We start from the raw sequence: 25441 nt of genomic DNA, 5'->3' as shown, positions 1-25441 counted from the left end.
TGGATCAGATGGGGACCAGGAAACCTTCTTGTACTAGCTTGAATTTGATCCGATGTGGACCAGGAAAACCTTCTGGTTCTAGCGGGAACTGGATCAGATCTGGACCAGGAAAACTTCCTTGTTTCAGCAGGAACTGGATCAGATCTGGACAGGGAAACTTCCTTGTTTCAGCAGGAACTGGATGAGATCTGGACCAGGAAAACTTCCTTGTTTCAGCAGGAACTGGATCAGATCTGGACCAGGAAATCTGCGTTGTTCCAGCAGGAACTGGATCAGATCTGGACCAGAAAAACTTCCTTGTTCCAGTTGGAGCTGCATCCGTTCGGGACCAGGAAAACCTCTTAGTTCCAGCAGAAACTGGATCAGATCTGGACCAGGAAAACCTTCTAGTTCCAGCAGGAACTGGATCAGATCTGGACCAGGAAATCTGCCTTGTTCCAGCAGGAACTGGATCAGATCTGGACCAGGAAAACTTCCTTGTTCCAGCAGGAACTGGATCAGATGGGGACCAGGAAGCCTTCTTGTACTAGCTTGAACTGGATCAGATGGGGACCAGGAAACCTTCCTGTACTAGCTTGAACTTGAGTATATCTTGACCAGGAAAACCTTCTTGTTCCAATTGGACCTGGATCCGTTTGGGACCAGGAAAACTTCCTTGTTCCAGCAGAAACTGGATCAGATCTGGACCAGGAAAACCTTCTAGTTCCAGCGGGAACTGGATCAGATCTGGACCAGGAAAACTTCCTTGTTGCAGCAGGAAATGGTTCAGATGAGGACCAGGAAAATCTCTCTTCCAGCAGGAACTGGCTCAGATCTGGACCAGGAAAACCTTGTTCCAGTGGGAACTGGATCAGATCTGGACCAGGAAAACCTTCTTGTTCTAACGGGAACTGGACCAGATCTGGACCAGGACAACCTATTTGATCCAGCGGGAACTGGATCACATCTGGACCAGGAAAACCTCCTAGTTCAAGAGGGAACTGGATGCGATCGGAACCAGGAAAACCTCCTTGTTCTAGCGGGAACTGGATCAGATCTGGACCAGGAAAATTGCCTTGTTCTAGTGGGACCTGGATCCGATCGGGACCAGGAAAACTGCCTTGTTACAGCAGGAACTGGATCAGATCTGGACCAGGAAATCTTCCTTGTTCCAGCAGAAACTGGATCAGATCTTGACCAGGAAAACTTCCTTGTTCCAGCAGAAACTGGATCAGATCTGGACCAGGAAAACCTTCTAGTTCCAGCGGGAACTGGATCAGATCTGGACCAGGAAAACTTCCTTGTTGCAGCAGGAAATGGTTCAGATGAGGACCAGGAAAATCTCTCTTCCAGCAGGAACTGGCTCAGATCTGGACCAGGAAAACCTTGTTCCAGTGGGAACTGGATCAGATCTGGACCAGGAAAACCTTCTTGTTCTAACGGGAACTGGACCAGATCTGGACCAGGACAACCTATTTGATCCAGCGGGAACTGGATCACATCTGGACCAGGAAAACCTCCTAGTTCAAGAGGGAACTGGATGCGATCGGAACCAGGAAAACCTCCTTGTTCTAGCGGGAACTGGATCAGATCTGGACCAGGAAAATTGCCTTGTTCTAGTGGGACCTGGATCCGATCGGGACCAGGAAAACTGCCTTGTTACAGCAGGAACTGGATCAGATCTGGACCAGGAAATCTTCCTTGTTCCAGCAGAAACTGGATCAGATCTTGACCAGGAAAACTTCCTTGTTTCAGCAGGAACTGGATCAGATCTGGACCAGGAAAACTTCCTTGTTCCAGTTGGAGCTGCATCCGTTCGGGACCAGGAAAACCTCCTAGTTCCAGCGGGAACTGGATCAGATCTGGGCCAGAAAAACTTCCTTGTTCCAGCAGGAACTGGATCAGATGGGGACCAGGAAACCTTCTTGTACTAGCTTGAATTTGATCCGATGTGGACCAGGAAAACCTTCTGGTTCTAGCGGAAACTGGATCAGATCTGGACCAGGAAAACTTCCTTGTTTCAGCAGGAACTGGATCAGATCTGGACCAGGAAAACTTCCTTGTTTCAGCAGGAACTGGATGAGATCTGGACCAGGAAAACTTCCTTGTTTCAGCAGGAACTGGATCAGATCTGGACCAGGAAATCTGCGTTGTTCCAGCAGGAACTGGATCAGATCTGGACCAGAAAAACTTCCTTGTTCCAGTTGGAGCTGCATCCGTTCGGGACCAGGAAAACCTCTTAGTTCCAGCGGGAACTGGATCAGATCTGGGCCACGAAAACCTTTTTGTTCTAGCTTGAACTAGATGAGATCTGGACCAGAAAAACGTCCTTATTCCAGCAGGAACTGGATCAGATGGGGACCAGGAAACCTTCTTGTTCCAGTGGGAACTGGAACAGATCTGGACCAGGAAAACATTCTTGTTCTACCGGGAACTGGACCAGACCTGGAACAGGACAACTCATTGGTTCCAGCGGGAACTGGATCAGATCTGGACCAGAAAAACTTCCTTGTTCCAGCAGGAACTGGTTCAGATGGGGACCAGGAAACCTTCTTGTTCTAGCGGCAACTGTATCAGATCTGGACCAGGAAAACCTTCTGGTTCCAGCAGGAACTGGATCAGAACTTCCAGCCAGTTCATCCATACAGCACTAGTTTAGCTCGCTCACATTCCTTGGATGTATTTAGTGCAGGACTTTCTCCAGGTCAAAGCACCTCTACTGGGTCAGGGTCTGGTTCCTGACCTGCCCACTTCAATCAGAGACCTGGACCAGTCCATCATTTGCCCATGTTGGTCAGCAGCTACAAAGTTACTAAACACACAGTTAAGCAGCGACATTGAACCATTACTGAAGGAATCCCAGCCTCCCTGCACCATTACACCATCCTGAAGAAAGATGGGGATCTCCTCAGCATCGATTGCATCTGCAGTGCTGAAGTAAATGTTGCGAGATCTTCCATCCTTGCAGTCGTCATGGCAACAAATATGCCCAACCCTGAGACTCATGAAGTCCTCTCTGACCATGAAGTCAAGCGGTAGTTAGACGCAGTTTGTCTGAATGGGGCTGAAAGTTTAACAACAAGCTGATGGGCATTACAGAATCGGGACCAGCGGCCTCATTTCTAAAGCTGGTGTAGGTACAATAACCAGCGTACGCCAATTATAGTCAACTTAGGGGATTTATAAAAACCAGACTTGGTGGGAGAATGTTCCTCCCTCCACGGCTACTCTGACCATGCCGTACGCACAGAATCTGGAAAAACAGGAAACTTTGACAGCAGGGGTCCAGAATAAAAACAGACATAATGTGAAATGTGAGACTTTTGTTCACAATCAGCTATTAACTTTCACACCACGTGTTGGATATTAAAGCTGTTTGCAAACATTACTAAAGAGGCCCATTCCATGTTAATACTCCTGGGAGCGCTGCTCACACTCACATCAGCCCCGCCAGTAGAAACCATAAGGAACCAAGCCCTGCCAGGAGGAACCAGGCCACACCAGGAGGAACCAGGAGGAAATAGGCCCCGCCAGAAAGAACCAGGCCGCACCAGGAGAAATCAGGCCGCACTGGGAGGAACTAGGCCCTGCCAGGAGGAACCAGGGCGCACCAGGAGGAACTAGGCCCCGCCAGGAGGAACCAGGCCCTGCCAGGAGGAACCAGGCTGTGCCAGGAGGAACCAGGAGGAACCAGGCCCCGCCAGAAGGAACCGGGCCGCACCAGGAGGAATCAGGCCCCGCCAGAAGAAACCGGGCCGCACCAGGAGGAATCAGGCCCTGCCAAAAGGAACTGGGCCACACCAGGTGGAACCATGAGGAACCAGGCCCTGCCAGAAGGAACCTGGACGCACCAGGAGGAACCAGCAGGAACCAGACCGTGCCAGAAGGAACCAGGCCCTGCCAGGAGGATTCAGCAGGAACCAGGCCGTGCCAGAAGGAACAAGGCCCTGCCAGGAGGAACTAGCAGGAACCAGGCCGTGCCAGAAGGAACCGGGCCCGGCCAGAAGGAACCAGGCCCTGCCAGGAGGAACCAGGCCACACCAGGAGGAACCAGGCCCTGTCAGGAGGAACTAGGCTGCAACAGGAGGAAGCAGCACTGAGCTGGAACTACTGACCTACATGATTCTTCTAATTTTCTTTCTTTCTTTCTTTCTTTCTTTCTTTCTTTCTTTCTTTCTTTCTTTCTTTTGTTTACTTTCTTTCTTTCTTTCTTTCCTGTTGCATGCTGGGAGTTTGGTGGTGGTGGAGTGTGCGATGAGTTTGAATGAGAGTTTCTTTTCTCTCTCTCCTTTTCGTTTTTTACCTGGTATTTATTTTCTGGCTGACACGCATTATTTGTGACGGTTGCTAGTGGGTTTGTGGTCAGTGGGTGGCCAGCAGGCCGTGTGTCTTGGCGGAGATGGCGTGTTTTGAGACGCCGTCCTTGTCTTTGAAGCACAGCTTGCTGGTTCAGCCTGTTGGAAACGGTTCTCCTTGCTGTGGTTTTCTTAAAGGAGGAGAGTATGGTGGCGGGGTTGATTGCGAGCGGCGTTACGGTGTTTACTTGCAGGTTTCCCCGCTTTCGGTGCCCGCCTCCCGTGTTACTGTGTCGGGTGTTCCCCCGTTTGTCCCAAATGAAGTTCTGGGGAAAGAGCTGCAGCGGTTTGGGAAGCTGTCAAGCAATTTTCGGACCGTGGGGCTAGGCTGGTAGAGTGAGAAGCTGAAGCACGTGCAATCTTTCAGGAGGCAGGTGTTTATGTTTCTGAGCTGTCAGACGCAGACACTCGATGTGTCCTTCAAGGTGAAGCATGAAGAGGGATATTACATGGTCTACGCCAGCACTGGGAACATGAAGTGCTTTGACTGTGGTGTTGTGGGACACAAACGGATAAATTGTCTTCACAGAAGGTGGTCGGGCTGGATTTACTGGATGAGAAGAAACTTTTTAGGTTAAGGAAACATGTCACTAGTTTGAGGAAGACACTCAACTTGAGAAGGGTTTCTGGATGGTTGAAGCCTAGTACGTAAAAGATATGGTGAAGATACTGCACTGGGTGTTTCTCCTCATGTTTCCTTTTACTGTTTGCTCTTTTATTCTCTCTCTTGGTAGTATGGGTAAGGTGGGGTGGGCATATTAAATATTAATGGAGGGAGGGATCAGCAGAAGAGAGCAGTTATTTCTGTGATGATTTCTCAGAAAAGGTTAAACGTGGTTTTCCTACAAGAAACACATAGTGATAAAAGTAATGAGCTGGACTGGGAGTTGTGGTGGAAGGGGCAGTGTGTTTTCTCTCATCGCATGAACATCTCTGCTGGGGTAGCCTGCCTCTTTTCTCCTGGGCTGGATTATAACATTACATCCACAGTGGAGTTGGTGGCTGGTAGGGCTCTGGTTGTCAGGGCAGAAATACACGGCATCCATATCTGTTTCTTTAATATTTATGCTCCTACTTTGGGCTCAGACAGGCTGGATTTATTCCAGAAATTAAAGGATTTTCTCAAATCTTGCGACTGTACTGAGTGTGTGGTAATGGGGGGGACTGGAACTGCACCACAGGGTTTTATTAGAAAGGACTGGACAGGAACCCCATATGAGGTCTGCCACTTTAACCCAGATAATCTCGGAGTCTGATCTAGTCGATGTGTGGAGGGTTCACCATCCCCAGGGCAGGCAGTACACGTGGGTTAGAATGGTGGACGGAGGTGTGAGTGCAGCCAGGTTAGATAGGATTTACCTGTCTAACAGTTTCTGTAATAGACTGGTGAGTAGTCATATTTACCCAGTAGGGTTCACAGATCATCATTTAGTCACACTGGATCTTCACATTTCACACACTATCAAGTGTAGCTCTTATTGGCACTTTAACATTAAACTGCTTCAGGACAGAGGTTTCTGTCAGAGGTTTGAGGATTTTTGGTCTCTGTGGCGGTCTAGGAAGAGGGAGTTTATCACTCTGAGTCAATGGTGGGAAGTGGGAAAGGCACATATACAGGTTTTTTGTCAGCAGTACACCAGCCATTCTACATTTCAAGTTAAATTGGTGATCCAGTGCTTAGAAGGAGAAATCAGAGATCTGGAGGACACGTTGTGTCCAGGTAGCAGTTCAGACGGCAGCAGACTACAGCTGAAAGAGAATGAATTGAATTCTTTTTTAAGGGAAAGAGTCAAGGGTGCTTTAGTTAGGGCCCGGTTTGTCAGCCTGCAGGACATTGACGCATGGACATGGAGGCTTGTGACCAGCAGTGTGTGGCTGAGCTGCTGAAGGGGCTGCCTCGGCTGAACCCTGTGGACAGAGACACGCTTGATGCTGCCTTCTCCTTGGAGGAGCTTACTGCTGCTGTTGGTCAGATGGCATCTGGTCGTGCTCCTGGGCTGGATGGGCTGCCAGTGGCTTACTATAAGCACTTCTGGAAGAGTATTGGCATGGACTTGTGGGAGGTGTTGCAGGAATGTTCGGCCTTGGGTCTGTTGCCGGTGTCCAGCAGACATGCAGTTCTCTCTCTCTTGCCAAAGAAGGGGGACTTGGCTTTATTCAAGAACTGGAGGCCGGTGGCCTTGCTATGCACAGACTACAAACGTTTTTTTCAAGGTCTGGCTAACTGGCTAAAACGGGTGCTGGAGTTCATCATTCACAGAGATCAATCGTACTGTGTACCTGATCGATCCATCATGGATAATTTGTTTCTGATGAGACTTATTGGACGTTTGTAAGATTTATGGTATTAATGTTGGCATCATTTCCTTGAATCAGGAAAAAGCTTTTGATAGGGTGGATCATGGTTTTCTTATTTCTGCGTTACATGCTTTTGGTTTTGGGGTTGGGTTTATTTCTCAGGCGAGGCTGCTATATAAGGAGGCATTTTGTCTCCTGAAAGTAGGGGGTGGTTTGATCTGTCCGATGCAGTTTCAGAGGGGTATTAGACAGGGCTGCCCCATCTCTGGAATCCTGTACTCTATAGTTCTTGAGCCTCTTTTAACTAAGATAAGGGCCAGACTGCCGGGTCTCCTGCTGCCAGGGATGCCTTGGCGTCCTCCACTGATTGTGTCTGCCTACGCAGATGATGTCACAGTTATTGTATGGAATTAGAGAGATGTAGAGCAGCTGAGCTGTAGTTTGGAGCTGTACCAGAAAGCCTCACCAGCTAAAGTTAAATGGGGGAAGAATGAAGCCTTACAGGTAGGGAAGTGGGCGGACCAGGGTGTTTCTAATTTACCGGGGAACCTTTGTTGGGGACGACAGGGGTTCAAGATCTTGGGTGTGTTTTTGGGTACAGAGGAGTTTCAGGAGCAGAACTGGGAGGGTGTTGTGGACAGAGTGTGTGCCAGACTGTCCAAGTGGAAATGGCTGCTACCTCAGCTTTCCTACAGGGGACGAGCCCTTATTGTCAATAACCTTGCGGCCTCGACCCTGTGGCATCGGCTGGTTTTGACCCCACCGAAGGGCCTGGTGGAGGACCTTCAGAGAGCTGTCGTCGATTGTTTCTGGTCTGGGATGCACTGGGTGAGGGAGGCGGTATTGTATCTGCTGGTGCAGGAAGGAGGACAGGGCCTGGTGGACATTGTATCTCATATCAAGGCCTTTAGGTCGAAGACGGCTCAGCGGTTGCTGTACCATTCTGGACTGCCATGGACTGACACTGCCTGTGTACTGCTGAGGCAGGCCGGAGGCTGGGGATACGATAAACATCTTTTTCTGTTTCAACCGGGGTCCATAGATTTGCCTGGTCTGACTTCTTTCTACAGGTCTGTCCTGCAGGCATGGCGGGTTTTCATCTTCCATCGGAAGGAGACTTTGACGGTGGGGATGTGGATTCTGGAGGAGCCTCTGGTTGGTAACAGCCTCATCACTTCTCAGGCTCTGGACTCCAAAAGCCTGAGATCCAGACTAAGGGAGGGGGGCTGTGTGAAGCTTGGTGATCTGCTAAGAACTTTTATTACACAATTGTCCCGGATGCTCAACATCAAGTCCAGCAGACTGTTGACCAGGTTGGTGGAGGAGGTTCGTGCGTCACTACCAGGACCCCTCAGAGTGTTTGCTGAGGACCGGGCTGTTCTGGATCAGTGGACAGCTGGTGTGGACTACCTGCTTCCATCCCTGACTGTCTCTCCTGCCATTGGTCAGTGGCAGGGTGATGAGGACATCTTGTTGGCCAAGAAAAACCGTGTGAGGGGTGTGGGGACGGTGGACGTGGTGATGATGCTGACAGGGATGCTGGCGGCTCGACTCAGGCTGGAGTTTGAGTTTTATAGACTTACTGAAAGGACTGATGCCTTTGTGGGAATCTGGGGGTGCGGGATGTGCTGTGTTCGGTGAGAGAGGGCCGTTTGTTTTTGCATTTCTGAGGGTCGTTGGTTCTGGTTCTGTAGTTTCTAAGTACTGTTAGGTGTGAAGGGTTTGAAATTTTGTTTATTAATGATTTGTATTTTGTATTTCATGTTTATTAATTTTTTTTTTTATTTATTTTTTGTTTTAAGTTTCTTTTCTTTTGCTTTGTTGTTGGTGTTGTTGTGGTCATTTAAAAGTGTTTTTGAAACTCAAACTCTTTCCTCCTTTGTGTATCTGGTAATGAAGAGGATGATGTTGTGCAGCTCAGTGTACCAACAGCACCATCTGGTGGCCGTGGCGCAGTTTGCAGCCTCATCATGAAGCTGTGCGTGTCGCTGCACGGAGCCTCTTCTTCCTCGCGGGGGCGGCATGAGCTCGTTCACAGCAGCTTTGAAAACGATGTCGGCCCCGGCGTGCACACGCACCAAAAACGTGCACGGTCAGAAGGACAGGGTCTAGATTAGTTCCTGATCTGTGACGTCCTAATTATTCTGCTTCAGTTTAAATTCAAACTTCCTTATGAGAAAATCCTGTTACCATGGTTACAGACAACTTTACAGGGACAACGTTTAATTAAGTTATTAATATAAACAAACAAATAAACAAACATGCAGGTAAAAAACAGAGTAAATGGTGTGGTTTCTGAAGTCTGAATCAGGTTTTATCTTCAGCGGTTGAACTTTGTACCTGCTCAGCCAGGTGATCACAGACTCACACCCATGTTCACTGACACGCACGCTCAGGTGTGTTATTGTACCTGGGACCTTTCTGTTGAATCCAAAAAGAAAGTGAAGCTCTGGCTTCAGGGCTGATGTGATGATGTTTACTGATTACCCAACACCAGCTGGTCTGAGCTGTTTACCTGGTGGAAAACTTTCATCTCCTTTGAATTCTGATTCGTTGAACATCATGAATCTGATCTGTTTTGTTCAAACATTATTTAAATGTTCTGTGTTGACAGATGCACCCAAATATTATTTTATGTTTTATGTTGTTTTTATTGATTTGTGAATTTGTATTTTCACTTCCTAATTTGAAGAGTTACTGGCCCAGGTGTGTGTGACCAGACTGATTTGATGTGTGTGTTCAATAAAGAGCCGTTCCCTCACAGCTGTTCGGATTGTGAGCTGAGCCGACTAAGAAGCAGTTTTTGTCTCCCGTGCGTGTTTTTTCATATAACATTTGTTGGGAAAGGTAATGTGCTTTTTTTTTTTTTTTTTTTTTTTTTTTGACACGTAGCCGTTCGGATCTGCCAACATTCTGTCTGACGGGTGTGATAAAGACGCCCGGCTCCCGTGGACCAGAAGGAGAAGCAGGAAGGGGAGGTCTAAATCCTGCAGGGAGGAAGCTCAGTGATGTCCCACAGAAGGGAACCGGATCACCATCCTGGATCCATCCAGTGCTACCCACACTTAAACATTTCCAGGATGGATGTTTTACAGTCTCTCCTTAGAATTCCTCTCAGATTCATTTTACAATCTGTAATGTGTAAAATGTAAATAAAACCAGAATCACATCAGTTCATCTTTCGTCTCCAGTAGAAGATCAACATCAACGCAGAGGTTGAAACGGAGACGTTTCACCATGTGATGAAAATATGAGCTGATCGTGAATTTGATGCAGCAACACGTCTGGAAAAAGTTAGAACAGGAGCAACAAAAGGCTGGAAAAGAGCCTCAGGAACGAGATGCAGCTAACCAGGTTAATCATCAGATCACCAGCGTCCTTGTCCCATGCATACAGAGATTCCTCCTTATTCTCTGATTCTTCTGATGATATTATACGCTGTAGATGGTGGCTCTTCAAAGCTTTATGTTGAACACAAAAAAACAATCAGATCCAACCATCAATGGAGTGGCCGTTGAGGTGGTCTCCATCTACAAATACCCGGGGGTCCACATCACTGACCACCTCATCTGAAACAAGAACGCTTCCCATCTGGTGAAGAAGACTCACCAATGTCCTTCAGAGGATGAAAAGGTGAATCCAGGACCACCAGGAGTAGAAGAACCTCCTGCATCACGAAGGACCCATCCCACCCTGAACACAGCCTGTTTTCCATCAGGCAGGAGGGTGGACAGCCTCCTGCAATGTGATGGACCATAATCTTCGTTCTAATGTGCAGTAACCTGTTTCCATCTCGAAGCCTCACTTCTTCATCTTTATTTGATCTGATTGAAGGAGTTTTCTCTTTTCTCCTACTTTAATGCGTTTGATTTGCCTCCCGGTTGATCCTGTGGAGCAGACTTTCCTTCTCCTCCTGTTAAACAGGAGATTTTAGTGTTCCTGCGATGACTCACTGGCCTGTTGATGAGCCATCGATTTGAGTCAGGATTGTTGCAGCAAGAAAACATCTCAGACCAGCAGGATGGTAGACCTGGAGTTGGTGACCTGGCTCTGGAAGCATGTGGGATGAAAAGTTAGTGTTATGCTTCGCCATCAAGAATTCCTTAACCACAGCAGCAAACTGAACATGTTTCACTACAGTTCCATCCTGACCACATCCACACGTCCAGATATTGTCAACGCCACCCCCCCGCCCCCTGGAAACAGGAAGTGACTCCTTTTGAAGCCTAAATGTCCATCAGAAAAACACACCAAACTGCCTCATTTTACTCATGCTTTCCAGGAGGTGAAAACGGCCGTCACACAAACTGAGGCGCTGCATTGACGATGATAGAAGCAGGTGGGATAACATGCTGCAGGTGGGGGAGGCCAAGAAACTAGTTCAGGAACAGCTGTTGGGTCCAGGAACAGCTGCTGGGTCCAGGAACACCTGTTAGATCCAGGAACAGCTGCTGGGTCCAGGAACACCTGCTGGGTCCAGGAACAGCTGCTGAGTCCAGGAACAGCTGCTGGGTCCAGGAACACCTGCTGGGCCAAAAAACACCTGCTGAGCCAAGAAACAGCTGCTGGGTCAAGGAAAACCTGCTGGGTCCAGGAACAGCTGCTGAGTCTAGGAACACCTGCTGGGTCCAGGAACACCTGCTGGGCCAAGAAACAGCTGCTGGGTCCAGGAACACCTGCTGGGTCCAGGAACAGCTGCTGAGTCCAGGAAAACCTGCTGAGTCTAGAAACAACTACTGGGTCCAGGAACACCTGCTGGGCCAAAAAACACCTGCTGAGCCAAGAAACAGCTGCTGGGTCAAGGAAAACCTGCTGGGTCCAGGAACAGCTGCTGAGTCTAGGAACACCTGCTGGGTCCAGGAACACCTGCTGGGCCAAGAAACAGCTGCTGGGTCCAGGAACACCTGCTGGGTCCAGGAACAGCTGCTGAGTCCAGGAAAACCTGCTGAGTCTAGAAACAACTACTGGGTCCAGGAACAGCTGCTGAGTCCACGAACACCTGTTGGATCCAGGAACAGCTGCTGAGTCCATGAACAGCTGCTGAATCCATGAACAGCTACTGAGTCTAGGAACACCTGCTGGGTCCAGGAATAGCTGCTGGGTCCAGGAACAGCTGCTGAGTCCACGAACAGCTGCTGAGTCTGGTAACACCTGCTAGGTCCAGGAACAGTTGCTGAGTCCAGGAACAGCTGCTGAGTCTAGGAACACCTGCTGGGTCCAGGAACAGCTGCTGAATCCATGAACAGCTGCTGAGTCTAGGAACACCTGCAGGGTCCAGGAACAGCTGCTGTGTCCGTGAACAGCTGCTGGGTCCAGGAACAGCTGCTGAGTCTCGGAACAGCTGCTGAGTCCATGAACAGCTGCTGAGTCTGAGAACACCTGCTGGGTCCAGGAACAACTGCTGAGTCTAGGAACACCTGCTGGGTCCAGGAACAGCTGCTGGGTCCAGGAACAGCTGCTGGGTCCAGGAACACCTGCTGAGTCTAGGAACAACTACTGGGTCCAGGAACACCTGCTGGGCCAAGAAACACCTGCTGAGCCAAGAAACAGCTGCTGGGTCAAGGAAAACCTGCTGGGTCCAGGAACAGCTGCTGAGTCTAGGAACACCTGCTGGGTCCAGGAACACCTGCTGGGTCCAGGAACAGCTGCTGGGTCCAGGTACACCTGCTGGGCCAAGAAACAGCTGCTGGGTCCAGAAACACCTGCTGGGTCCAGGAACAGCTGCTGAGTCTAGGAACACCTGCTGGGTCCAGGAACACCTGCTGGGTCCAGGAACAGCTGCTGGGCCAAGAAACAGCTGCTGGGTCCAGGAACACCTGCTGGGTCCAGGAACAGCTGCTGAGTCCAGGAAAACCTGCTGAGTCTAGAAACAACTACTGGGTCCAGGAACACCTGCTGGGCCAAGAAACAGCTGCTGAGCCAAGAAACAGCTGCTGGGTCCAGGAACAGCTGCTGGGTCCAGGAACAGCTGCTGAGTCCATGAACACCTGTTGGATCCAGGAACAGCTGCTGAGTCCATGAACAGCTGCTGAATCCATGAACAGCTACTGAGTCTAGGAACACCTGCTGGGTCCAGGAACAGCTGCTGGGTCCAGGAACACCTGCTGAGTCCACAAACAGCTGCTGAGTCTAGTAACACCTGCTGGGTCCAGGAACAGTTGCTGAGTCCAGGAACAGCTGCTGAGTCTAGGAACACCTGCTGGGTCCAGGAACAGCTGCTGAATCCATGAACAGCTGCTGAGTCTAGGAACACCTGCAGGGTCCAGGAACAGCTGCTGTGTCCGTGAACAGCTGCTGGGTCCAGGAACAGCTGCTGAGTCTCGGAACAGCTGCTGAGTCCATGAACAGCTGCTGAGTCTGAGAACACCTGCTGGGTCCAGGAACAACTGCTGAGTCTAGGAACACCTGCTGGGTCCAGGAACAGCTGCTGAATCCATGAACAGCTGCTGAGTCTAGGAACACCTGCAGGGTCCAGGAACAGCTGCTGTGTCCGTGAACAGCTGCTGGGTCCAGGAACAGCTGCTGAGTCTCGGAACAGCTGCTGAGTCCATGAACAGCTGCTGAGTCTGAGAACACCTGCTGGGTCCAGGAACAACTGCTGAGTCTAGGAACACCTGCTGGGTCCAGGAACAGCTGCTGAGTCCATGAACAGCTGCTGAGTCTAGGAACACCTGCTGGATCCAGGAAGACCTGCTGAGTCCAGGAACAGCTGCTGGGTCCAGGAACACCTGCTGGGTCCAGAAACAGCTGCTGAGTCCAGGAACAGCTGCTGAGTCTAGGAACAACTGCTGAGTCCAGGAACACCTGCTGGGTCCAGAACGTAAGTGATACACCGAACCATGACTGACTAGATGACACAAACATGCAGACTGAGCTCAGCTGTTGGTTGGTAGTCTCTGTGCACAGGAACAGAAAAATCCAGAACTAGTTCTCATCCTGTTGGAAGGCTGTAGTTACTCCGCTCACAGCTCCAGTCCTGAGAAACCTGGATATCTTGGAAGTGTTTGCTACTGTAAGTCAGATCCATCACTCGTCAATGGTCAAGTGTGGTACAGACGAAGCGGTCCAGTTCAGATGAAAACGAAGCAGCTGATTGGTTCGATAGAATAACATCCCAGAAGCTGGTTTCTGTGTACACACTAGCACCAAACTGGAACCTGCATCCAGTTGAACACGCTCTCATCAGCTGAAAACTAGAAGAGTGAAACATAAAAGAAGAAGAGAGAAGTTTTGACTGAAGGGACAGAGGGGAACTGGTTGGACTGGTCCAGTCCCGCAGAAATACTAAACAGGATATGGAGCCCTGGAAAGTCAGCTAGCAGCTTTGTTGTGGTGGATGCAGATGAACCCTGTTCAGAGGCTGGATTGAGGTCTGGAGGTGGACTGGCACTAGAGACACCTTGCAGACCTCCTTCAGCTAAAGGACGTCCCTGAAGACAAAATGTCCTTCTACCCAACCTGAGACTCCATCTTATTTGGCTTTTAATGGATTTTATCTAGTTTTTTTTTTTCGTCTGAATTAGATATTTTTCTACTTTCCTACTTTTATTATATTTTGTTGATTCTATTGTTGTTTCTATTGCTTTTAAAATTCTGGTTTTTACCTATCAAGCCCTACATGACCAGGCATCTGAATACATCAGGGATCTCCTACAGCTCTACAGGGTGTGCAGAATTATTAGGCAAGTTGTATTTTTGAGGATTAATTTTATTATAGAACAACAACTATGTTCGCAATGAACACAAAAGACTCATAAATATCAAAGCTGAATATTTTTGGAAGTTGGAGTGGGGCTTTTTTAGTTTTAGTATCTTAGGAGGATATCTGTGTGTGCAGGTGACTATTACTGTGTATAATTATTAGGCAACTTAACAAAAATCAAATATATACCCATTTCACTTATTTATTTTCACCAGGGAAACCAATATAACAACTCAAAATTTACAAATACATTTTATCTTTGAATCTTGTTGCAGAGGTTGTGCTTTTATTTCTCCTGGTCTGGACTACTGCGACGCTCTTTATTCAGGCATCAGTAATAACGAGCTTTCTTGTTTGGAGTTAGTCCAGGACTCCGCAGCATGACTTTTCACTTATTGTTTGCATTTAAAGCTTTAAATGAACTGGCCTCCAGTACATTACCGACTGCCTCCATATTTACACTCCAGCACCGCTCTGAAGTCCGAGGGCCAGTAGTCGGTCTACGACTCTGTAGTTGGTCCCAGCTCAAGGTACCTAAGACAAAACATGAAACTAGAAGGGACAGGGTTCTCTGTAGATGGTCCAGACTCTGGAGCTGCCCCTCCAGCTCCAATCTGCCCCACAGTGGAGTCTGAAGACCCACTTTTATTCTCTGGCTTTTAACACCGCCTGAGTTGTGTGGTCCTCTGTGTCTTTTTATTTATTTATACTTGTTTCTTTATTTATTTCATCTTTTCACTTGATCTTGATTTAATAGGAGCTGGTGGAGCTTGACAGGAGTACTTGTTTTTTTCATTTATTAGTAGTGCTGATTCATCCATTATCCATCCATCCATCCATATCATCCATCCATCCATCCATCCATCATCCATCCATCCATCCATCCATCCACCCATCTATCATCCATCCATCCATCCATCCATCCATCCATCCATCCATCCATCATCCATCCATCCATCCATCATCCATCCATCCATCCATCATCCATCCATCCATCTATCCATCCATCCATCATCCATCCATCCATCATCCATCCATCCATCCATCCATCATCCATCCATCCATTATCCATCCATCCATCCATCCATCCATCCATCCATCCATCCATCCATCCATTATCCATCCATCCATCCATCCATCATCCATCCATCCATCCATCCATCCATTATCCATCCATCCATCCATACATCATCCATCCATCATCCATCCATCCATCATCCATCCTTCCATCCACCCATCCATCCATCCATCCATCCATCCATCCATCCATCCATCCATCCGGACTACAATCATCAAGTCGGTGGACATAAAATTCATGAACCTCATGTAACAAACTCTGATTTATCTCCAGTGTATTAATGAAAATGTTGTTTTCTGACGCGTGATTTGGCAGGTTTATCATGAATAAAGCAACCAGCTGGATTATAGATTAAAGGAGCACGGTGACCTCCAAGCTGGTCTTTTCAAACTTTTTTAAGTTTAAACTTAAAATAATAAAACATGTGTTTTCTTCCTGCTGGGAAAACAAACTCACTAGTTATAGAAGCAAAGTCTTTAATGTGCTACATCATGTAAATATCAAAATATTCTCTCACATATAAACTTTTCAACTGTTAGCAAAAATGAACTACAACAAACAAACTGTACAAAAGTAAAAAAGCTTGAAGGAAGCAGGTTTCTGTCTGAGCTGGAAAGGCTGGAGGAATATTCCTGAACTGGATTTCAGAGTCCGATGTTCTGGAGGACGGTCTGCATACTGCTGCAGCAAAGCTTTGTGGGTAAAAAGTTTCAGATGAGTTTGGTTTGCTTCATTCAGCGGTGATGAAGATGAAGGATGCTTGGTGTCTTTGCATCCTGGAACCCTCCAATGGCGCCGCTACACATTCATCCTGGTTCGTTTTGGCAAAATACTTTTATCACATCACAATTTCCCTTTTTTAGATAAATAAATAAAATGACATGGTTGAATTTAACATGCACCCTGAACTGTCACAGCAGCAAAAGTTATCCACTTTTCCTGAGTCCGTTTACAGTTTTCCAGAGATCCCTTCTCCCGGGAAAGTCATCACAGAGAAAGCTCTAACAGAAAAAAAACTACCATCAAAACTAAATAAATACCAAAATAAGTTAAACAAGTTTCTACCTGAGTAAAAAGATGTGGAAACACTTCACAGCTTTATCAGGTCTAGGAGGAGGAAGAGTTGGACTCCACTCTTGCTCCGTCTTTGGAATGCCCTTCTTTTGGTGCTGTGCTCATTGAATGGGAAAACGTTTTATTTGGCCACACCTGCTGGTTGTCATGGAACTGGCTCCTCATTCTCCTTCTGTTTTCACTGTTGGCCGTGTGTGGAGGTGGACCACGCTGGCCCTCTCCTGATAGGCCAGTGGAAGGCTGTGATGTGATTGGCTTGTGGCCGGTGGGTTGATGGTGGCCGTAAGAGCCTTCAGCAGGATGGTGGTCTCCTTCTGGTCCTCCTTCCCATCTCCTTCCAGAGTACGAGCCAGCCAGCGCTCCACTGCTTCCTGCAGCTGCGAGGCGGAGGCCGTCTCTGGAAGTGTGTCGGCCTCCTGGCTGGCGTCGAAGCGCTCCACCATCTCCTTCATGTGGCGGCTGAAGGGGGCGGTGGCGCTGGGCAGGAAGCAGCTGCGCTGGTGGATGCAGAGAGAGAAGCGGTGGAAGAAGGTCTGGGGGCAGCGCTCACAGGGGTAGGGGCGTTCGCGGCCGCTGTGGAGGCGGCGGTGCAGCTTCAGGTGAATGTACTGGGTGAACTTGGTGTTGCAAAGTTTGCATTGATATGGTTTCTCCCCGGAGTGCAGCCGCAGGTGGGTCTTCAGGTTACTAGTGCTGCTGAAGCGCTTGTGGCACACCTGAGGTAAAGGGAAAAGATGTTATGATGTTAATGCAGTTCTGTTCCAGCTAAGGAGGGACTACTTTCTGCAGAACAGGTTCAAGTCCATCACCCATACTCACATTAACAAACAAAAAGTGAAGATGTCACATGAGTCACAGCTGGTCTAAAGGTGGGCGTACCCTACATGTGTGTTGGGGGATGATCGTACCTGACACTCGTGTGGTTTCTCCCCTGTATGGACCAGGTGATGTTTCTGGAGGTGGGCCAGCTGAGTGAAGCTCTTCTTACAGATGTCGCACTGGAAGGGCCGCTCCCCGCTGTGGACTCGGAGATGGACCTGCAGAAACAGGGACATGGATCAGGTGTGAACAGGAAGTGATAAATGGATGAACATGCTTAACTGGAGTTGAAGGTGCTACCTTGAGGTTGGACAGCTGTCCGAAGGTCTTGGAGCAGATGTTGCACTCGTACTTGATCTTCCCGTTCTGCTTCTTCAGTGGGTATGGCAGTGACTTGTGACCCGGCCCGATACGAGGCGCCAAGCTGCTCTTGATGGTGGTCAAGCTGAGGTTCATGGCCTCCTCGCAGCCAGAAGGAGACTGCTCTGGGGACTGATGTTGGGTGGGGGGCTTGCCTGGGGGGGACATCTCTGGGGTGGCAGGGGCACCTCTTGGAGGAGAAACATTGGGGGTGAGTTCCTTCAGCCCCCCGTGTGGAGGAGGAGCATAAGGGAGGGACACCGGCAGCAAGTTGGAGGGGGCTATGGGGGGGTATGCCAGTCCATCACTGCCCATGTAACTGCTGTATCGCAGGGATCCTCTTGAGGACAACATCCCAGGAAATGGAGGAGAATAGGATGGAAGTAGGAGGCGGGGGTACTGGGGGCCGTAGGTGGAAAGAAACTGGTAGGGGGGCTGCAGAGGTCTGGACTGGGAGTAAAGTGGGTAGGAGGAGACCAGGCCCTCCCTGTGACCATAGAGGCCATGGAGGTGGAGGGGAAGGTTTCTGTGTGGCGCTGGGAAGGAGGGGTGGTGATCGGGTAAGTAGGAATGATTGAAACCCAGACCAGGCTCCATCTGCTCGGGTTGTGGGGACGAACCCACCCCCTGGCCCTCCAGATCCGACCCGTCCTTCTCCATCTTCCTACTGAAGTCCATTATCTGGTCAACAGGCGTGTCCGGAGGAGTGTCTCTTTCCAACACTTCCACGTCAATCTTCTCCTCGCTGTCTTCATCCCTCGCTTCCTTCACCTCCTCCTTCATCTCATTTTTAAGCCACACCTGCTGAGGTAGATGATGCTCGGAAAACTCATCTTCATCGCTGTGTTCTGAGGACAGAAAGGAAGCCATGAGTCCACATGGAGACATCTAGCTGAAGAAAACAAGACAGTCTGCATCACTGACCAAGAAACAAGAAATCTGAACTCAAACAGAACCACGGACCACCACAGACCACAGCAGACCACCACAGACCACCATAGACCACAGCAGACCACCACAGCAGACCACAGCAGACCACCGCAGACCACCACAGACAACAGCAGACCACCACAGACCACAGCAGACCACCACAGCAGACTACAGCAGACCACTGCAGACCACCACAGACCACAGCAGACCACCACAGACCACCACAGGCCACAGCAGACCACCACAGCAGACCACAGCAGACCACAGCAGACCACCGCAGACCACCACAGACCACAGCAGACCACCACAGACCACAGCAGACTGCCACAGCAGACCACAGCAGACCATTGCAGACAGGAAGTTCTGGGGGTTTATTGAAGGTTTCTGGTAAAACCTGGTTTGACACGTGTCGTCATATTTATGGATCCGACTGATGGAATATGGTTTCAGTTTTCATTCCTGGTTTCTGGCTGTCGGTCAGAGGAGGTGTGTGTGTGTGTGTGTGTGTGTGTGTGTGTGTGTGTGTGTGTGTGTGTGTGTGTGTGTGTGTGTGTGTGTGTGTGTGTGTGGGCGTTCATGTGTTACATATGACCACAGAAACAAGCTGAGAAAAAAACCTGCTTTTTATGGAAAAAAACATTTTTGGTCTGAGTTCCGACCGAAAACCCCCGACCCAGGTCTGCAGACCAGAGTCTGACCCATCAGAGTCTGATCTCAGCAGATTAAACACAATCTGGGATTTTACTTCTTTAGTTTGTTTATATGCAGATTCTTCCATGACTCGACTCCTTTGTTGAGAAATCTCACGTCCGTGTAGATTCTAAAGGTGTGACATGTTTTCATACTGATGGTGAACGTTTCCTGTGAGCTTTTAAAAGACCAGCAGACTGCTGTAACCAACCAGATCTTCACATTTTAAGTTAGTGAACAACTGATTTTTGTTGCTCATTTCTGTAAAATAAAAACCGGATGTTTTACATGTAGTTCCTGTATTTCAGCGCAGTGTGTCAGAGATGAAGCAGCCCTCCTCTCTGTGATTGATTATGGATCAGAAATGTTTGTAAAACTGGTTTCTGGTATTTGCAGAATGAATCTTGTGGATGTGATTTCTAAGTGTGCTTGTTGCATCCAGTTTGACTGATCTGGACTCTGAGAGCTACGTGCAGCTAACCTGATAAGGACACGTTAGTCACCTGGAGGAATACCTGCAGGTATGAATCATGAGTTTTACCTTCATCGCACCAGATGAAGGAAGCATGACTCGGCTTAATGATGCTCTGCAAACAGCTGAAGATGTGACTCACCCTCGGACTTTAACCTGATTAACCCTGTTTCTCTTAACCAGCAGCTAACGCACACACCTGTTGAACCTGTGTGTTACAGAGGTTACGCTTCATGAGACCAGAAACAGCATCAAACCAGCAGTGAAGAATGATAGCATCAAGGAACATGTCTAGTTTCTCTATGAAGGGAAATGTACTGTCCTGGCTTCATGTTCAGCTCTGATGGAAATCTACCTGTTTATCACATCATGGCAGAAAAAGAAGGTTTTAGTCATGATGATGCTTCCAGAAGATCAGCTGATCAGGTGATCACCTGTCTCTTCTCTGCTGCTCTTCACACACAACAAATGTCAACTTTTGCCCAAAATAAAGTTATAAGAGACAGAAAGCTCTGTATCCAGATGAGAGCAGTACTAGGGCCAGACCAGAGCCAGGCCTTGGTGTACTTACTATGTCTGAGCTCGTCCTGCTGGCTGCAGAGCCTCTGGGTGAACTCCGGGCTGTACCACACCAGCAGCTCTTGTTTGGGCTCCACAGGCCGGATGGTGTAGAAATAGATGTCCCGGCCGTTCTGACAGGCCACCAGGTTCTGCTCAGCTAGGGAGCGGGCCGGGTTGACATAACGCATCCAATTGCTTTTGTGGACATCGTAGCCATCAATGAAGTGTTGAAGCTGCTCACCACCGTAAATCTGCAGAAGGAACCAGACACAGACAAACTGTCATCAGAGACAATCCAGAAAAAAACAAATGGATGTGAAGCCAGAATAAAACAAACAGCAGCATTATGCAGTAAAAACAACACAACAAAATAAAAGCATACCTCTGCCATGAACAGGTATGTCTAAGAGACGTCTGCTTCCTGTGTATCCTGAGTGTGTGTCCTGTGTGTGTGTCAGTGTTTGCGTTTTTAAATGCTCGGCGGTGGAGGCGTGGCCTCTGAGTCACCACTCGGCCTGTTTCGCTCTCCTTTTCTCACCTCTAACTCATATTTCTGTCCATCTGATTTATGGCCCACAGCAATCGGCCCTTATATGTTGAAAAAGAAGAAGGAAAAGAAGAAGGAAATAAAGAAGAAGAAGAAGAAGAAGGAGGAGGAGGAGGAGCTGGTGTGAAAGCTGAGGAGGTGAAAAGTGACGGAGCTGGCAGGCCACCAGCCTCCACCCGACTCCCGTCTTATTATCTCTGACTTTCACTATTGTAATGAGGCAGAAACACCCCTGACAGGTTTACAGGAAATGAAGCCGGAAGGGAAATACGTAGGGGTGGCGGCAGAAACTCGCTTTAGGAATTGACTCAGCATAACTGAAAATTTCCTGAGTGACAAAAGTTGCAGCAGGATGGCAGAAAGAAAAGTAGGATGTTAGAGAATGAAAGGGGTGGAGGGACGAGGACATCTAGGTGAACAATGAGCCTTTCCAGTAAAACTCGGATGACTCGGAGCATGAGTTACACACCGCCGGCCGCCACAACTTCCTCTAAAATTTACACCAAAAGCACTGAGTACCCGAGGAATCTGTGGGAAACTGTTTACTGACGCAGATGAGATGTGAAACCTCAGGAACCACTGATGCACAACAAAACCTGTTACCTGACTTTTCTTGACTTTCCCTGACTTTTCTTGACTTTCCCTGACTTTCCTTGTCCATGTGTTTGTTCTGACAGCATCGCGAGAACCACTGCAAGTGTATAACCTCTGAACTGAGGACATTTCTGCAAAGTGAAGCCATTTTATGCTTTTACAGACATAAACAATTCAAGACAATTCATTTGGATCCAATTAAAAGAAATCCACAAGTACAATTTATAACTGTGTTCATACAAGCTAATCTCATTAAATTAATGACAGCTAAGGAAACAAACTGCATTGAATCTTTGATTCAATCCTCCACCTTATTGCACGAGCAGGCAGTGAATGTCAGCCTGTATTTCTGTAAGAACCTGAGGTGAGGACCTGTTGTTGAACGCTAGCAGAGCTTCTCTAAGTGTGGGAGAAATGGTGGGTCTCATTTAACAGGTTTATTTACATTGTTCTCACCTCACTACTTAGACAGGAATGTGTGTGTGTCTTACCCTCCAGAAATACTTTCTGTTGGCGTGTTTGGGAACGTTGTCTTTGGTGTAGATGTCTCCTTGCAGGGGGCCGAAGCGAGTCCCCTGAGGGATGTACTCTTTGCTGAACACGCCTGTTACCTAGAAACCAGAGGAAACTATCATAATTATCATAACTTTGAGCTTTTAGAGACCGAGAGCATTTGGATGTTTATGTTTACGAGTAGCAGGTCATCAGCTAATGTCGCCACCATGTTAAGACCTTCATCCTGACCCACTTTCTACTCTGAGGAGAGTCCTGATCCACTGATGTCTGACCTGATCATGTTAGGTTCCTGTTGGTTTTCAGGTCATACCTCCTTCTCTATAAACACTTTATTTCCCAACCAGATCCTCATTCCATGTTTGTGTTGTTCTAGTTTAGTTCTGCAGGACAGTCCAGGGAAATCAGGGACTGATGGAAATTCTGAAAAATGTCCCACTTTTCCTTGATTTTGTTTTTATACCTTCTCTTTGGTTCACTGGATGGTCCAGGCATAGAGGAGCATTATTTTTCTTCTTTTCACACACACATAGAACTTTCTGCTCACTGGTTGATCTTTGGCTGCTCCTGATTGGACGTTACCGTCAATCTAAGCTCTCTGATTGGTGGAAAGTCTGACAGGAAGTGGCTTCATCATCATGTCCAGGTCTAAATAGAGGTCTCTTAGCAACATAGTAGTGATGGTGATGTTTTTATGGTGAAATGTGATAAATAATGCTGTTATCATGGATCATTGTGGATTTACCAGATAGAGTCTCTGGATAAAACTACATTTAGTGGCTGGATTGTAAACCTCCTGGACGGGATAGAAATGTCTGGAAAACTTCCGTAGATCAGCTAAAGGGTAGCTATCCATCACATTTACCCCACAGAGAAACACACCACCGCTCCTGGTGGAGGAGGAGGAGGACCTTGGGGAGACCTGATGGAGGTTTAAGGGTCAAATGATTCTGTCTCCTGCTGCTGTTCTAAGGTCAGATTCCAAACCACTGGGCCAGATTTCTGAGGAACACCATCCCAACAACACTGAATGACACCTGAAAAGTGTGTGTGTGGGTTGGGGGCTGGATCTGAGATATGATGAACCAGTTTGACAGGGACATTGTCAATTGCCGGTGTTGCATGACTAATGAGCTGCTGGTTAACCGATGCTTAAGCCAAGCCCGGTAGGGAGGGGGGGATGGGGGGGGGGTCGAAGAATGGAGGAGGTGTGTTTACATTCGCGGGGGGGGGGTCTTAAGTTGACCCATGCTTCGTCCACATGAAGACCGCCTCTTTCTTGTGCCCACCAGCCTGGCCGGCTGTCCAATCTCAACGAAAGTTAATCATCTGGTTTTAACCTAAATCCACCCCCACCCCTCACACCCCCATCCAGAGCATGCCCCCTCCCCCCTCTCTGCTGCCTATCTCCACCCGTCACTAACACTCCATCTGCCACGTGCCCCTTCACTCCTCCACGCCTGCTGTGGCACGCTCCACAAACACCATGAGGACAACGTTCCGCCTCGGGCAGGTGTTCAGTGAGGGCATGCCCACGCACGTGTCAGGCTACACACCTGAAACACTTAACATCACTTGCCCCACACAGGAAGTGGTGGAGGAAGATGGAGCTGATGGAGGAAAATCAACACCTGTCGGTGTTTCAGCTGGTTTTTCCAGAGATGACCGACATGAGCGTGCACGTGCTGGTGAGCAGATCGAGAGATGTGCATGTGGGCATGCATGTGAGTGTGCGTGTGTGCGTGCAGGTGAACGAGCGAGGGATGAGCAGACGAAAGAAGAACAGACGAGAGCTGCAGAAGAGGAACGAGGCAGAAAGAGGAAGAGGACGACCGCAGGCTGAGAATGACAGAAGTGACACGTCTTCATCTTCCCTTCAGAGATGATGAAAGTGTGAAGGCCTTGGGCCCCCAGGGGCCCCATGGAGGAGCTGGCATGTGGAGGCAGAGAGACCACATGAATGTAGCTCACCTGGTGGAGGGAAGGCAGGTGGAGGCAGGTGGAGCATCAACACCATCGAATGGTTGAGAGGAAAGTTGGCTGATTCCTGACAGCCTTTATAAAACAAACAACAGATGGAGACACATAAGTGTCCTCCAACCTGAGGACGTATGTGTCCTCCAACCTGCTACATGAGGACGTACATGTCCTCTGACCTGAAGATGTACATGTCCTCCGACCTGCTACCTGAGGACGTAAATGTCCTCCTACCTGAGGACATACATGTCCTCCAACTTGAAGACGTACATGTCCTCCGACCTGAAGACGTACATGTCCTCCGACCTGCGACCTGAGGACATATGTGTCCTCTGACCTGAGGACGTATGTGTCCCGAGGCTGATGGTGGCCTCATGTCCACGCGCACGCCATAGCAGTTTCTGGTGACTCAGCAGTTTTGGGCGTGCACGTGGCCGGCAGACCGCTATGTTTCAGGAAACCTGAACCAACCTCGTTGTCCGAGCTGTAGTTGAAGGTCAAGTTCCGAGGGATGGACGTCATGGCTCGGGGGAGGCTGAAGCTCGGGTCCGAGACCTGGTCCGGAACGATGTAGGTGCAGCTGAGAGCAAAGTCCACCTCCCTCCAGCCGCTCATGTCCTCTGATGTGTTCTCCAGCTTCATGTTCGGATGACAAAGAGTCCTGGACGGGATGAATCCAGCCACGGGATCTCCTGTTTGGTTTCAGCTGCTTTGGTGTAGAAGTGCTTTGGTTCTGGTCGGGCAGGCTCCCTCTCTTAGATCCGATGGTTAAAGCTCCAGACCTGGAACAGGATGGAGAAGATCTCAGCGGTCACAGAAAACCCAGTTAAACCACTTCATTCATGAAGAGCAGCTCAGTGATGCGGTAGATTAACCGTCCAATCAGATGGTCAGCTCTTACCCTCACACATTCATTCATGTCTCTGGTCGGGTCATGTCCTCTGTCCCGGCTTAGAACCTGTCCTCGCTGCTCCCTCACCAGAAACTCCTGAGCCGTCCAGCACAGAGCGCTTTTAGCTCAGCCGGCCGGCCAATCAGCAGACACCCAGGTCATGTGACCGAGCCTCCTGACATGCAACTGCTGGTTTTGGACAACAACATTAGTGACGTGGTGTCGCTGACCAGCAAGTGGCTGTTGTGACAAGCGCACACACGTACACGCACGCTCGCACACACATACACACAAAGACGTCTTAATGAATGAATGGAGGAGCAGATGGTCGGCCTGATGCCACGAAAACACTCGCAGACTTTTGCTTGGTTTGGCACTTAATGAGCAATCTGCTGCCACGGCAACGCCTTGACCTACATCTGACTGTAAAGCGCACACGCACACGCACACTGCAATATTTCAGTCTGAAAAATCTGATGCGTGAAGAGAAATACTGGGTTGTGGTCAGAACAAACTGGTTCTGTTTGGGCTTTCTGGCGGATCCAGATGTAGGGCAGGTCGCAGCTCAGACACCTGTCAGGTAAGCGTTCCCTTTCCTGT

The 25441-nt window shown here is 48.8% G+C and overlaps 1 protein-coding gene across 2 annotated transcripts; it reads right to left on the bottom strand.

The window, feature by feature from the left end:
• Positions 1–15877: 15877 nt before the first annotated feature.
• Positions 15878–25102, bottom strand: prdm1b (PR domain containing 1b, with ZNF domain). 2 transcript variants are annotated; one of them, XM_042011551.1, is made up of 7 exons: positions 24851–25102; positions 24421–24699; positions 21951–22070; positions 20329–20569; positions 17606–18513; positions 17395–17523; positions 15878–17202 (listed from the first exon to the last, which is right to left on the bottom strand). In XM_042011551.1, the coding sequence occupies exons 2-7, from the start codon at positions 24589–24591 to the stop codon at positions 16648–16650; spliced, it is 2124 nt and encodes a 707-aa protein (XP_041867485.1). In that variant the 5' UTR covers positions 24592–24699; positions 24851–25102; the 3' UTR covers positions 15878–16647. The 2 variants fall into 2 exon arrangements, with proteins under 2 accessions (XP_041867485.1, XP_041867486.1); XM_042011552.1 differs by lacking the exons at positions 21951–22070; positions 24421–24699; positions 24851–25102 and adding an exon at positions 20701–20833.
• Between the last annotated feature and the right edge of the window lie 339 nt (positions 25103–25441).

Source organism: Melanotaenia boesemani, chromosome 17 (genome assembly GCF_017639745.1).
Source record: "Melanotaenia boesemani isolate fMelBoe1 chromosome 17, fMelBoe1.pri, whole genome shotgun sequence".
In the NCBI taxonomy this organism is placed as follows: domain Eukaryota; kingdom Metazoa; phylum Chordata; class Actinopteri; order Atheriniformes; family Melanotaeniidae; genus Melanotaenia; species Melanotaenia boesemani.
Note: the sequence above shows the minus strand (reverse complement) of the source record. Positions and strands in the feature narration are given on the sequence as shown.